At 37.5% G+C, this 15,683-nt stretch overlaps 1 protein-coding gene across 9 annotated transcripts in view; it reads right to left on the bottom strand.

Annotated features, from left to right (window-relative positions):
• The window catches only part of FRRS1 (ferric chelate reductase 1), a 107,358-nt gene that overhangs the window by 27,826 nt on the left and 63,849 nt on the right, over positions 1 to 15,683 (bottom strand). For 6 of the 9 annotated variants that reach the window (XM_054512721.1, XM_054512722.1, XM_054512718.1 and 3 more), the window contains 4 exons: positions 5,186 to 5,381; positions 4,178 to 4,314; positions 3,026 to 3,120; positions 1,540 to 1,687 (listed from right to left, as the gene is read on the bottom strand). In XM_054512721.1, the coding sequence (XP_054368696.1) occupies positions 1,540 to 1,687; positions 3,026 to 3,120; positions 4,178 to 4,314; positions 5,186 to 5,381 (576 nt within the window). Of the gene's footprint in view, positions 1 to 1,539; positions 1,688 to 3,025; positions 3,121 to 4,177; positions 4,315 to 5,185; positions 5,382 to 7,672; positions 7,829 to 14,282; positions 14,474 to 15,683 lie in introns of all 9 variants that reach the window. The other 3 variants (XM_054512719.2, XM_064588766.1, XM_054512720.2) reach the window with 3 other exon arrangements.

Here is a 15,683-nt window from a genome sequence, read left to right as displayed (position 1 = left end):
TATTTCACAGGAACTTAAAAGTCACAGTAGAGTGGAAAAAACAAGCCACTACAAAACTTGGATTTTTGGTCTCTGCTCTCCCCTTTACTCCAGCATGTTTGCTAAAGAACTTACTGTCTCTCTTGTATACCTTCAACTACACAACAGGGACTGAACCCTGAGGTCTCTTCTAGCTCTACAAATGCTGTAATCTCATGACTCTTTTAAACTTTTCTATAATCAGAGGTTACAAACCTGGTGCAGAGATACCATAAAAGCTCTGAAAACAAATGCCTTTTATGTGAATATATGGAAAGATAATTTTGTCAGTAGATTCCTACCAGGAAGCTCAGGTCCAAAATGACTATTTACTCCCCTAAAGCAGCTTTGAAATTAAATATTAAGACTAAGTAAACTGAGGGGTGCCTGGATGGCTCAGTCGGCGGAACATGTGGTGCAACTCTTGGTCTTGGGGTTGTAAGTTCAATATCCATGTTGGGTGTAGAGGTTACTTAAAAATAAAATCTTTAAAAAAAAAAGACTAAATAGACAAGTGCAAATAAAAGATCTAATTATATGGTCAAAAGTGTAACATTCATAATAATGTAGTCAAATAAAATCATCACACATTGCAAAATGTAAAAGGAAAACAAAATGAGACATTACATAGGAGCACAAGTGCTTTACTTAGTCTTCCCTACAAGAACAAAGAGCTATAAAAAGACAAAAAAGAGAAGGAAAAGAAAAAAGGAACTAATATTTACAGAATTTCTATTAAGTGCAAAGTAGTTAGAAACCTTATATTCATTACATTGTTTTAATTCTCATAATGATACTAAGAGCTAGATATTAAGATTTCTCATTTTATAGGTGAAGAAACTGAGCCCTTGAGAATTAAGTAGCTTGTCCAAAGCCACACAGAAAGTAAACAAGTTGGGAATCAAACCCAAGTTTGTTCTTTCAACTGTAATAACTTGCTGTAAGACATTTTTCATTATATGCACTTCTGAATTAATAAGTCTAACATCAGAACTTCTTTCAGTGAAAACTTCCTAATGTTTCCAGTATGCATTACCCTTTACAAGATATGTTTTTTCAGTCATCATTCTTCTGAACCAGAGGGCCTGAATGAATTCTCGCTGATGAGTCTGCACAAGTTTCTGTAGTTCAGCACAAAGAATCCCCCAGTACTCACTGGCTTTCATGAAATCAGATCTAAGAGTTACATCATCATTTCAAGATTCTCCTCCAAATCCTGTCTAAATTTAGCCCAAGCTTTAATCTTCCTCTTCCACGTTTGATATTTAGCTGTACAGACTCTGAATGAATGTCAGATCCACAACTCGAACATGCAGGATCTTGCACTGCCTTTATTCTGACCTGTAAGTCATAATGTTGCAATGAAGACTTCCTTCAGATTTCCTGCAGAAATCCCAAAAACTTACTACCGCGACCCAGTACAGCTACTTCTCTACGTACTTCACCAAGCCTAGAACCACAATTTCCAAAGACACCGTTATTACAGATTGCATTTGGTGAAACCATAAAAATGTTACTTACTGATTTGGTTAGATGGGAGACCGGAGGGAATGTCGACAAAGGGGCTCTTGTAGCTTCAGGTGTCGTAAAAGGCAGGGCGTTTGGTTGTGAAATTATAGGACCAGGAATCTTCACCCAGTAGATTTTATACTTCTCAACAACTGTGACTCTGAAATTCAGTACTAATGAGATCAAACAGAACCCTGATTGTGGCCCATCATAACCAAATCAAAAAAAAAAAAGGGGGGGGGAGAAAAGGAATAAAGTAGAGACACACAACGTACTACTACCTAACAGTACTACCGCTTTTGTCTAAGGCAAATCTCCAATGACTCTTCCACCTCATCACTAAATGAACTTTACTGCTCTTACTCTCTTGTTCGCTCTCGATCTTTCTTTTCTTCTCTTCTCCTCTCTTCCTTGTCCGCTCTTTGGACATACTCACGGCAGTCCTGAATGCCAGATCTAGGGACTAAACTGCACAGATTTCTAATCCCTGACGTATAAAGAACACACTACTACTACTACCCATTTCAGAATGTGCTGTTCAAATTATTCCACAGGGCATGTGTAGCAGGCAGCTACGGGGAGAAGCTATTCTATATAGCAACCATCAGCTTGTACTGGTGCCACAGTCCACACAACACACATGTGCGAAGCTGTGTTACTGTGTGCTGGGACCTGTGTGCAAAGTGGAACAAAAAACAGAGACGTGCCAAGAGAGCAATTCTCCTTAAAACATATGCCTCTAACACCACTCAGGAATATCAGACTGCTTTTCGACAGTCCACTTCCCCTTGCACGTCGAAGTAAGGACTTCGAATTCTACCAAATTTCATAATTCTGAGGGCATGCACCATCTTACTTTTCTGGCAATCTAATCTGCAAGTTGTAACACTACAAAAAAGTCACCCAAATTTCAGGATTTTTTTTTCATATTCTCCTCTTAAGACAAGAGCAAATCAAAAAAAAAAAAAAAATGTATCAGTCCATACACCATATTAAGTATTAATAGTAGTAACTGATGCCTCTTAGTTTGAAGGCACTGCAATATTTCACTCATTCAACCGATGTCTATTAAGTGCCTATTAGGTGCCAGGTCCTGTGCTAGGTGGAAAAAAATCAAACAAAAAGCAAAATGACTACTTATCTCACTGACGTGGTGTCATTACTACACCAAACCTCTCCTGTACAGGTAAATGTCCAATAGGTATCAAAGATGATATAGACAGGGCGCCTGGGTGGCTCAGTTGGTTAAGCGACTGCCTTCGGCTCGGGTCATGATCCCAGGGTCCTGGGATCGAGTCCCACATCGGGCTCCCAGCTCAACAGGAAGCCTGCTTCTCCCTCTCCCACTCCCCCTGCTTGTGTTCCTGCTCTCGCTGTCTCTGTCTCTGTCAAATAAATAAATAAAATCTTTAAAAAAAAAAAAAAAAAAAAAAAAGATGATATAGACAGTTATTGTTTCAATTTTACTAGTTGCAGATTTGTAAGCTCTCCTACTCACAGAAACTTTACGTGATCTGGAGCATCGCTTGGAGCATTCCAGTAGACTTTAATTTTTGTTTTCTTGGATGGACTTGTGTGACTCACAGCATATCCCTGAAATAAAATGGAGAAGAACTACCATTCAGTCACTCAATAGTTGAGCATGGCTGGAACGACTATCATTTTGCAAAGTAATCTATCACTGGGTGATGCTGACACCCTGGTAAAGACTGCTCTACTTAGAACAGGGACTCAGGAACTCAACAAATACATGTTGGCTAGTGGATACCAGATTAGCAGCCGGCTCTGTGAATAAATTAGAGTCCACAGAAATTTAACAACTGCAGAGGGTTATGAACACTGGGTATGTTAATGCTATATAGGGCCTGCTCCTTATTCATTTATACTATAAATTTATATTCCTTCCATTAATAGGAACAAAGAGAACACAGAAAAGTCATCAAAAGAAAAAATTCCTGCCCCCACATACATAGCACTATATTTTAGGAATACCTTCCCCTTGAACAATCTCATTTCCCACTTTCACTCACCTGGCAAATTCCTACTCATTCTTTGAGGCCTGATGTGGAGACTACCTCCTCCAAGGAGCTCTCTCTCAATTTCCTCCAGCCTGTGTGTGACTTTCCCTGCTATGCTTCCTACCCATCCTGTGTGTTTCTAATCTAAGTCTACTTAGGTGTTCTTGTATATCTGTCCTATATCCTTATGTTCTACTTATGTATCATACATCGTATGTCCATATGTTCTACCTATGTGTAATGCTCTGAGCTCTTCAAAGAACAAGTCGAGCTGCTCATCACCATATCACACTGGGACAGTTCCTGATATAATGTTTATTAAATGAATGAATGATAAAAATTAGACCTCTGTCCGACTCTAGAATCCTATCTTCAATACTAACACCCTTTATAATCAATATAATATGAGTCAATACTATATAAAATATCAAAACTCTTTAAGCTACTGTCTTTTCTAGGATGCTGATGTGTAAAAAATATATTGCAAATAGGAAAATTAGGGGGAAAGCCTGATCAGTGTGAATCCACTTAAATGTCTGCAATACACAGATAATGTCATTGTTTATCTTACAACCACCACCCTGTAGTGAAAAGATCCACGCAAACCAACAGATTTCAGACATAACACAAACCTGTACATCTTCACAGGTCAGAAGCTGTGACACCTGACTGTCAATCAATGTGAAGGAGCCAACAGGAGGGCCACTCAAATCCTCAGCAGCCCGTGCTTCTAAGAGAAAGCCTTTAAATGGTTTCCCTGACAAGGTAACTGAGAAACAAACAAAAAGACGTTTAAGAGGTTTAGCAACATCCCCAAAAGGAAACTGTTCAAAGGAGGCACTCACAGTTCGAATCTGGTGTACATATACAAAACTGCTCCAGGAGAGAAAATGGTAGAAATTATCCTGTAGCCAAAGAAGTTCTAAACTGTGTTCCACAGGACATTCACTCCGTGAGATGTCAATAGCCATTCCAAAGGGGGGGAAAAAAGGTAGGTGATGGTCAGGGAGTAGTCCATGGGGCCAAATTAGTTTGAAAAATGCTGAATGAAAGTAAATACTTGTCTCTCTATTGAAAATCGCCAAGACCTTTAACATCCTACTCGGCAGGATGAAACCCTCCGAAGTACATTATATGTAACACACGGAGGGTTCCAAATTTATTTTTCCATACGCTCTTTTTGTCAAAGTTTGTTAATATTTTGCATTTCTGGAATCACAGAAAATAGTTTGTAAAACACTGTTATAGACACACCTTTAACAGCCCATATTTCACCAGAAGAATCAGAAAAACACAAGAGTTTACATGGAACAAAGAAGAAGGGTTTATTACACCTTAAACCAGACAAAAGAAAATTTATTTTCCTCTTCTATTGAGTTAATAGTACTGTTAAAAAAGATCTATTAACTAATGATAAAACTGTACTTAAAACGTACTCTGATTGGGGAGCACATATACCACTTAAGTAATATAGTCATCGTTAGTAGTTAAACTCAAAATGAGAAGTATAAGATGGCGGTCTCTTATGAAAACAGGTGAACAGATTTAAATGACACTGTATAAATCCCTCAGTAATACAGATTCAACATACAGGAAAAGAGTGAAACTCAAAACCGAAATAGTTAATCCCAGCACAGTACCTTCGATCTGATCTCCTGGTCTGAATGTCATCTGACTCACTGAAATGTTGTGAATAGGATCCGGGTGCGCAGTATGACCATGTTCAGGAACCATTCCACGGCATGATGTTCCTACTTTTCCACTGGGATAATTAGCCACAGAACTAATGTGCAGCACAAGTATGAAGGCACCAAGGGTAAATCCAAGAACTGCCATCTCAAAAAGAAGATTAAAAGCACATTATTTTCATATGTAATTAAAATATAAAGCTTTCATACCACAGAATAGTAATTCTAGATGGCTGCTTGGTGTCAACACCAAGACAGCTAACCATATTTTCAAAAATATGTAATAAAAAGAATATGATACGTGAAGTTTGACCTGGATTTGCATCTCAGCTCTACCAATTACCAATTATGAGACCTTAACCAAATCACTTATGCCTCCACTTCCTTACCTGAAAAATTAGGAAACTAACACCATCCTTTCAAGTTGTTTTAATAAAATGAAGATACAAAAAAATAAAATAAAGTTACAACCCAAAGTCTGACAAGGAAGAAAATAAATGTTAGCTTTCGTTAGCATGATTTGGAAATAATAAGCCAGTCCACTAAAAGCGAAAGATTCTATTCTACTTTACCCTAGGAAGCTTAAAGAACAAATAAGAAATGTTTCTTCTGGATTTAAATACCGTCATCTAAATAAGTCTCTGATATGACTTCTCCCAATTTCCCATTAAATTAATCATGACAGGGGCGCCTGGGTGGCTCAGTCATTAAGCGTCTGCCTTCGGCTCAGGTCATGATCTCAGGGTCCTGGGATCGAGCCCCGCATCGGGCTCCCTGCTCAGCGGGAAGCCTGCTTCTCCCTCTCACACTCCCCTTGCTTGTGTTTCCTCTCTCGCTGTCTCTCTCTCTGTCAAATAAATAAATAAAATCTTTTTTAAAAATTAATTAATTAATTAATCATGACAGGGTGGATAATTTAATTTGCAATACTGAAAACTAAGGATAACAGAGAACCAATTGCAAGAAACAATATTTCTATTACCCATAGCCCAGTTACTTCTGAATTAAGAAACACCATTGTCAATCCAAGCAATATTCTTCTTTTTTTTTTTTTTTTAGATTTTATTTATTTATTTGACAGCGAGAGACACAGCGAGAGAGGGAACACAAGCAGGGGGAGTGGGAGAGGGAAAAGCAGGCTTCCCGCGGAGCAGGGAGCCTGATGCGGGGCTCGATCCCAGGACCCTGGGATCATGACCTGAGCCGAAGGCAGACACTTAATGACTGAGCCACCCAGGCGCCCCCCAAGCAATATTCTTCTCTCATCCAGTTTACCAGCCTCTTACCATCTGCCTAACAGAAAACTAGCTACTTTACGTCAGTCCCACCCTCTTGTAGCCTATAACAATCACTTCACTTGGTCCTTATATTCAGAACCTGCAAATCACCGCATATAACAAGGCTAGAGGAGGATGGCAGGGACATGTTACATAGCAGTAAAAAAAAGTCAGCTTATGGAGAGGCTGCAGATGGGCAGAACCCAAGGAGCAGCTCATTCTCCATAGAGATGGAGTTAGACAAAATAAAAGCACCCCTAGAATCACTAGAATAAATTACTCTTTTATGGTCACATAAATTACAAACCCCACACTGAACCAGCACTAAACTGCAGGAATTCCTGCTAGACACCAGAAATTATGCTGGGGGCTACACATTTCAACCAGCCCTGCACCTTCCACCAGTAGCTATAAGGAGATAGTATAGGGTCCAATGGTACCACATACCCCTATCTTTTATCAAACATCAAATCTAGGTAGGAGTTTTTCCCATTTAAGGATAAGCAAAAAGAACAAATAAACAAATCAAGAGTGTCTGAAAAAAAATGTATAACATAAGAGAAGCACAAAATTTCTCTATAGAGTCCTAAGAAAAACAAAATTTTGAAAATGGTTAATTACTGTAAGAAACAGTATTTAGGAAAATAACTGTCTTAAACATATTACAGTGATTTATAACAATTATTTCTCAATAAAACTGGGAGAAAAAAAAAAGAGTACTAAAGAGTGGAGCAGTAGGAGAATTTTTCTATTCAAACATGGCTTTCGTGTGGTTTTGTCAGGGGCGGACCTGCTTTTAGGACCAGGCAAGATTTGCTGGAGACGATCAAGGTCATAGTTTTTTAACCATGTGACCTTAGCCAAATTATTATGAAGGTTAAATGCAGTAATGTGCCACTCAACTAAAGGATGGTATAGGGGAAGAGTCAGCCCAGTTTAGCAAATATTTATTTGGCACTGACTTCCTGCCAGGTCAAAGTGGAAACAAGACGTGATTTCTAATCTCCGCTATGCGTTGTTTAGCTGAACGACGTCAATCCACTTACTTAATCTCTGTCTCAGCTTCTTCATATGTGAAATATAATAGATGAACCAGAATAAATTCAGGATCACCTTCATGCCTAACATCATGATTTTAAGAAAGTCAAGTGGGGGGAGTCACCTGGGTGGTTCAGTCCGTTAAGTGTCTACGGCTCAGGTCATGATCTCAGGGTCCTGGGATGGAGCCCTGCCTCTCTGCTCAGTGGGGAGTCGCTTCTTCCTCTCCCTCTCCCTCTGCGATCTCTCTCACTGTCGCTCTCTCTCACTCTTGCTTTCCCTCAAATAAATAACATATTTTTAAAAAATAAATAAATAATAAAAATTTAAAGATTAAACAGGAAGGAAGGAAGGGTGGGAGGGAGAGAGGGAGGGAGGGGGCAAGGAAGGAAGCCAAGTGGGAAAGGCTATTAGGAATTATCAAAGCAAGAAGTGAAGTGTAAGCCCAGAAAGGGAAGTGACCAAGGCGCCACCACCGCCTGTCAATCATTAGGAAAATATAACAAATGTAGTCAGGGAGAGAAGTAAACCAGCAATTTCTTTATCCTTGGTCAGATGCTGACCATGAAGGGTGAAGCTCTATTTGCATTACAATGGCTACTGACGGATTTTCCAGTTAATGATTTAAGAAACAGCCTTTTTTCAAAGTAATACTTTAATTCATTAGCCAACCTATGCCAACAGACTGCATAGTTATGAAAAGAGAATCAGAAGTTATTCATGGAATCATTTAAGTTAAAATTATGTAACGTGGATAATGAACTATATTATACTCTGTTATGAGGTCTTCAAGCACTGAAAAACTCGCACCAATTTTGTGGGATTCTTTGAAGTTTTTCATATTCGGGGCGCCTGGGTGGCTCAGTCGGTTGAGCGACTGCCTTCGGCTCAGGTCATGATCCCGGAGTCCCGGGATCGAGTCCCGCATCGGGCTCCCGGCTCAGCGGGGAGCCTGCTTCTCCCTCTGACCCTCCCCCCTCTCATGCTGTTTCTCTCTCCCTCGCTCTCTAATAAATAAATAAATAAAATCTTTAAAGTTTTTCATATTCATATTCGACGGTGGGTACAATAGAGAAGATAAAACAAAAGTATCACAATTTGCATTTTGTCGTCCCAAAGATAAACCAATTAGTTTAAAAAATTAGAAGAGAAGTTATCCTGATTCTCTAACTGAAATATTCCCAAACCTGATATTTACATAGTTTTCTTTCTTGCCTGAAAAACAGGCATTTAGTAAAAAAAAAGTATGACTGCTTATATCATGTTCTACATACATCTCAAAGATAAAACTTCAAAACAAATGTATTCTTTATTATTTAAATACCAAATTCTTGTATTTGCATGAATATTTAATTAATATTGTGATTGTGGACCACAGAGGCAAAGTGATATTAATCAAAACAATATATTTAATTAAAGCAAAGTAAAATTCAGATAAAATGAGAAGAATCCAATTGGAAAACATTTAGGTGTAAGAAAATGATTAGAATAAAGAGTCTGTGTTAAGAATTTTTTTTAACAAATTAGTCATTAAATGTCTTTTTATTGTGTCACTCCAAGAACATGTGAGAAAAAGAAGAAATGGAGGAGAGCATATCTTTTAAAACCATGTCAGATGATTAAGCTAGCAAATAACTAATCAAGTCTAGTTATACTGCAATCAAGCTCTAGCTCTTGTTAATCATTCATTCTAAATTAAGGCATCAAAAAGTTCAAAAGTTAACATTCACACAAAAATTGTAGGAACTCGGGGTGCCTGGGTGGCTCAGTCGTTAAGCGTCTGCCTTCGGCTCAGGTCATGATCCCAGGGTCCTGGGATTGAGCCCCGCGTCGGGCTCCCTGCTCCGCGGGAAGCCCGCTTTTCCCTCTCCCACTCCCCCTGCTTGTGTTCCCTCTCTCGCTGTGTCTCTCTCTGTCAAATAAATAAATAAAATCTTAAAAAAAAAAAAAAACTGTAGGAACTCAGGCCAGTAACACTCAATCTACAGTACCAAGATATGAGTATAAGCACACAGTGAGAGTCTTAATCAATGCACAGCTATGGGGTAACAAGGTTTCTTAATTATGGGGAATGAGTTGTTAAAAAAAAAAAAAAACTTAACCAGAAGGGTTCACTATAAAATATTTAAATAATTTAGAAAAGGTTGGTTTGGGGTTTTTTTTGGGGGGGGGTTGCTATATGCAAGGAATTTATGTAATTTTTTACCATATTCAGATAAGAAAAATATGAAATATTTTTACATTATGACCCAACAAACATTTCAAGAGATATTATTTACCTTTACCACTTGGGATAAATTCATACATTTTCTATTCCTTACTTTTTTTAATGTTGGTTTTATCTATCCTACTGAATTGTACAATCTATCAATTGATCTTAACCTGCAGTTTGAAAAATACTACTTTAGAGCATATACAAACCATTAAGTTTCAGCCTTGAATCAAGCTCTAAGTTAGGAGTATCGAGGATTTCAGTAAAAAAGGAGAGTTCTCAGAACCAAAGAAAAATAAGCCAAGCAATAGGGAGGATCTTGGAAATAGGAGATGGACTTATTCAATGAAAATGTCCTATTCTCTTTTATCCCATTTGTGAACCTAAACAGAAACTATAAATACAGCTAATAAATGAGCATTCTCACGATGACCTTCTGCATGAGAAAAAAAAATTTTAATTAATCATAGCATACAAACACTGCAATCCCTAAAGCATCTAAACATTCCTTTCAGAATTTCCATCAACTGCATTCCACAATGTTCAAAGTAAATAACTACTCCTTACTCAATATAGTTTTCATTTTATTTTATTACTAGAATTACAATGGCATTATTTTCTTTTCCTCTGTTATAAGTGTAAAATATTTCAATTAACTTCTAAGTTAAACATGCTTTTGCTTCTAGGCTTTGGGCCTAGAAACAGAACCACCATTTATAATATTGCTTCTCTTGGAAAATGGAATTGAAATTCCAAGCGGAATTGGAAATTAATTTGGGGACCCAGCACATTTGTAATAACATCAGCATTTCGTGTAGGATCTGGGGTAAACCTGACAGGCCTGTGACCAAAAACCTAAGAGGGACTAGGGCTAGAGGTGGAAAGAGGTGGAAATAGAGTGGCAGAGTTAGGTGGAAAGAATTTTAGAAAAATAGGTCGAACCATAAGAAGGATAAGGAGACTGATTAAGTCAAAACAGTTAAGACTAGGCACAAGAGATACACAGGAAGCAATGAAATTTCTAAGACATAAAGAAAAGGATTACATTTCTATTACACAGGAAGGAAGAAAGAGGACATAGCATGGAGAAAAAGAAAAAGAAATAAACATTTAATGAAAACCTAGAAGATACTACTACATCTAATATAATTCTTACAATACGCAGATAGTACCTTCATTTTAGAGATGAAAAAACAGAGGCCAGGGAATGTACCCTAAATCTAAGGGCAATGTCCATGTTCTCTCTTCACTTTGCATCACTGCTCCCTCCTTGCAGAGAGAAGGATGTAGAAAGTAAATAAATCCAGCAAGGATCCAAATTTCACAATGAACAATGTTGAGTGGGGGCATACTGTGACAAAGTTGAAATCTAAATTAGCCTAATTCAGAATGTTGAGGGGCACCTGGCTGGCTGTCAGTAGAGCATAGGATTCTTGACTTCAGGGTCATGAGTTTGAGCCCCATATTGGGCACAGAAAGTACTTTAGAAAAGAACTACAAGTGTTTTGAGGCACGTGGCTGGCTCAGTCAGTAAATCATGCAACTCTTGATCTCAGTGTCCTGAGTTCAAGTCCCACATTAGATGTAGAACTTACTTTAAAAAACAAAAACAAAAAACAAAATATTGAGTCCACTCTAGGAGCCTAAGAAGCAATATAGAGAACTTTTCATAGAACTAAAGCTCCTGAAAGAATGGACATTAAAACAACTAGTTTGATGCCTAAAACACCAAGTTGTCAATAAATGATAACTGCCATTATTTGTTAATCACTATTAAATTTCCTTATCAGCAGTACGTGCTAATTTCTTCCCAACACTGTTGTGGTTAGACAAGTGAAATTTTCATATATTTCTTTCATCTGCATTTAATTTGTTCAAGCCTTCTGAAATATTTCAGAAAATGTGCTCCCCTTCTTTCCAGCAATTTAACTTTACCTTCATAGAAAACTTCCACATCAAAAATTAAATTGATTTTGATAGCAGAATCTCAAATTATAGAAAAATTGAAAAATAGGTCAAGTATTTCCACTTCTTCAGATAAAAATGTTTCAGACTCCATTTGCTCAGCAGGAAGCAAAGAGAAAAAAGATTTTTTTTTTAAATTAACAATTGGAGTTATGACATTTTCAGAGATGGTTCTAAAAAACAAAGAGGCATCAAAAGTGACATATTGAATACCAATTTGAGATCTGTCAGGTCTAACAACTTAAAAGGGTTGAAAAAAATTCTGAAAAAGAATTTAGAGTTTAAGTAAAAGCAAGAAAAAGTGAAGGGAAAGGTAGAGGAAACCACTGAAGAAAAAGTGATGGGGAACTCTACAATCTAATCCTGATTCTCCTAATCACAGCATCCTCAGCAAGTAATGTTTCCATCTTCTTTATTCACCTCTGGAAAAAAGATTGGAAGCAAATACCTTATTACATGATATAGAGCTTTCATCTGGGTCATTCCACATGGCCCTCACAATAACCCTGTCCACAAAACAAAATTAGGTAGAAAGTGGAATGGCCCCTTCTCTAAAGATGCAAAACTAATGATGAAACAAAAGCAAATACCAGTAATCTATCATTTAAATGACACTATTTATTGAATCCATTGTAGTCATCACAGTACGTGCTTCACAGAAAGGAACTCTAATCCTTGGAAGAAACATACAAAGGTTTTTTTTGTTTGTTTGTTTGTTTGTTTGTTTTTCGTACAGACACTGAAGCTCCCAGAGGTTATAAAAAACTACAGTCTAAGATAACACAGGGCAGAATAGGAAAAAATTATATTTCATTATAGATATTTAGAGGTATAAGGAAAAAATAAGAAGAGCTAACAATTCCAAGGGCTTACAACATGTCAGACATCATGTCAAGGATTTAGCATGCATTCCTAAAAACCACCCAGGAAGGTGTGAAGGGTGTAATTGCTCCCACTATGTAAAACAGGGCACTGATTAAGACATTTATCAGAGGCACAGCAAATGAGTGGTGAAAAGTATGGTCTCTGATCTGGCTTCTGAGGTTTTAACCAATAAGCCATCCATAACTTCAGATCAGACCCTTAAGGCTGACATGGTAAGTAAACAAGGCATTATGGAGGAAAACAGGTTCAGAATGTACATAATTTGAATAGGAACAATAAAAGAAACAAAGATGGAGACAAAAAAGTGGGCATGGACTTTTGAGGGCCGTTAAAGGATTGTCTAGATCCGAGGTCAAATGTCAGAAATAGTCATTGTAAAAATATTGTAATTAAGTCTGGTTCCTCTTCATGCCTCATACATGAACGTATCCATTCCCAAGACTTTTTACCTTGGCCCCCACATTTCTCTGCAAGCTCATCATGATTTCCATGGCCTGTTTTCATCCCTAAGATATCTCCCAAATCTTCCGATTGCCCCCACCCCACATCTGAACAATGCTTTCACTCAAATTTCCAACTCTACGTATATTTCTGTTTGGACGACAATAAGCTTAATTTGTCTGCAATGAAATTCATCATCTTTTCCTCCAGACTAGCTCTTACACCTGACTTCCCTATTCTGATGGTGGCCTGTCAACACGTTTCTGGTCAGCAATACTCGAAACCCCATATTCTCAAGACTTGACCCCAAATACTCTTTTAGACCCCAATTTCCAAACAACCTCTTCAGATTCTCCCTCCACCCTTTCACCCTCCTACCTATCCCTTTTGCATCTCTCTTCTACTGTCCATTCTTTCTATTACATCTGTCTACCACTTTCCATTCTGCCATCACCTCCAAGCACAAAGCCTTCATTGTCTATCACCAAAATTAATGAAACACTCTCAATTGGCCTCTCTGTTTCTTTATCTCTATTCTAATCTGTCCTACACAACATCAGAGATCATTTTCCTAAAGCACAATTCTTATCATATCACTCTTCTCCCCAGAAACCTTCATCAGCTTCCCAGGAATTATTAAATTAAGGACAAAAACTTTAATGTTTCATACTATTCAGCCCAACCCCATTTTAAGGATTTTTTTCTCCCAGGCTCTTGCAACAACGTACCATTTGTACTAACTCCTGGAATAAGCACCACTCCTTCTTTCTATCCATGTCCTGCCTTCTAACTGGGACCTCCATTATTTCATGCATCAAATTCTTACCCGTGTAAAAACAGATGTTAAATGGGAAAAAATAAGATACAAAAATCTCTGTACACTATGCTTTTTATGTAAAAAAAAAAAAAAAATTCATTGCCTGTCATTTCATGGATAAATGCAAGAGACTGCTAATATCCAGTATAAGCAAGAATGTACAAAAATGAGCACACATACACAGTGAAAAGTGTAAATTGGCACAATATTTTTGGAGGAAATTTGACAGTATCTTACTAAACTAAAATATGCCTAACCTCTGACCTAGGAATTTCACTTCTAGGAATTTATCCTACAGAAAAACTCGCACAGTTAGACAAAAATTATATTTGTAGTAACAAAAATTTAAGACAATTTGGGTGGTTACAAAAATAAGCTACACTATATCCAGACTATAGAATACTGTATACTCACTCACTTAAAAGAATGAAATAGAAAAGTCAATGACGGGGTGCCTGGGTGGCTCACTCAGTTAAGTGGTGAAGCGTCTGCCTTCGGCTCAGGTCATGGGATCAAGCCCCACATCAGGGCTCCTTGCTCAGCAGGAAGCCTGCTTCTCCCTCTCCCTCTGCCTGCCACTCCCCGTTTGTGCTCTCTCTCTCTCTCTGTCAAATAAATAAATAAAAATAAAGGAAAAACATTTAAAAAAAAAGTCAATGACAAATATAACAGCTAATAATTACTGAGTGCTTTATGGGAGCTAGGTATTCTTTTAAGTGCTTTGCAAGTATCAACTTGTTTCACAAAAGCCCTAAGACATGAGTCTGCATATACTTAAGTGGAAACATGCTCCTGCCACACTGAGGAATGAAAACAAGCAGATTACGAAATGATATGTAGTATATTGAAAGAAATGTTACTTAAAAGTTAAAGGGAAAAGAAAAAAAAAAACCTTCTACTCCACACTTTAACAGTTCTCAAGAGTGGTTACCCCCAGGAGAGTGTTTTCAATAGGGGAAGAGGAGTGGACTTCCTCTTTTTAATCCTCATTGTATTGTGCATATTTTTTTTAAAGCATGTAGTGTTTATAATATAAAAATAATCTAAAAATTTTAAAGCATGTAGTGCTTTATAATATAATAAAAGATAATAATTTATAACTACAAAATACGGATATATAAAGACCGTAAAGAAATACAATAAAACTACTTAGCTTTTTTTCTTTTATCTATTTTCAAACCTTCTATGTTACCTTCACTGCTTTTGTTTTTGTTTTAGTAAATAAAACCTCCTCCCCTCTTTCAAGGTCCATTTCAAATGTATCCTATGAGAGAGTGAACAGTTTGGACCTCAAAATCACATAGTTCGAATCCAGCTGCAGGTTTGAATCCAGCAGGCACCATCTTAGTGACTGTGGGCAAATTATTTAACCTCACCAGGCTTTTTCTCATTTTGTTAAGAGAAAATGCAACAAATATCAAGGTGCTTTGTGAAGGTCAAATAAAGCAATACATATGAAACATCTAGCAAAGTGCACACCATAAACCAGGTCTCCCATTAAAATCTTCTTTGTAGGAAACAAACTGAGGACTGCTGGAGGGGAGAAAGGTGGGGGTAACTGGGTGATGGACATTAAGGAGGGCACGTGATGTAATGAGCACTGGGTACTATATAAGACTGATGAATCACTGACCTCTACCTCTGAAACCAATAATAAATTATATGTTAATTGAATTTAAATAAAAAATAAATTAAAAGAAAAATAAATAAAATCTCCTTCTTTCCATGGAGTCTTGGCCAATTCTGTCACCTTCTGTAACTGCTCTCTCTTTGGAACCTCCAGAAGCTTTGCTTTTGCTAATAAAAAATGTTATC

Source organism: Mirounga angustirostris, unplaced genomic scaffold (assembly GCF_029215605.1).
Source record: "Mirounga angustirostris isolate CCGP_5_RB_7025 unplaced genomic scaffold, mMirAng1.0.hap1 SCAF_4, whole genome shotgun sequence".
NCBI classification, from domain to species: domain Eukaryota; kingdom Metazoa; phylum Chordata; class Mammalia; order Carnivora; family Phocidae; genus Mirounga; species Mirounga angustirostris.
This window is presented reverse-complemented; position numbering and strand designations above follow the sequence as displayed.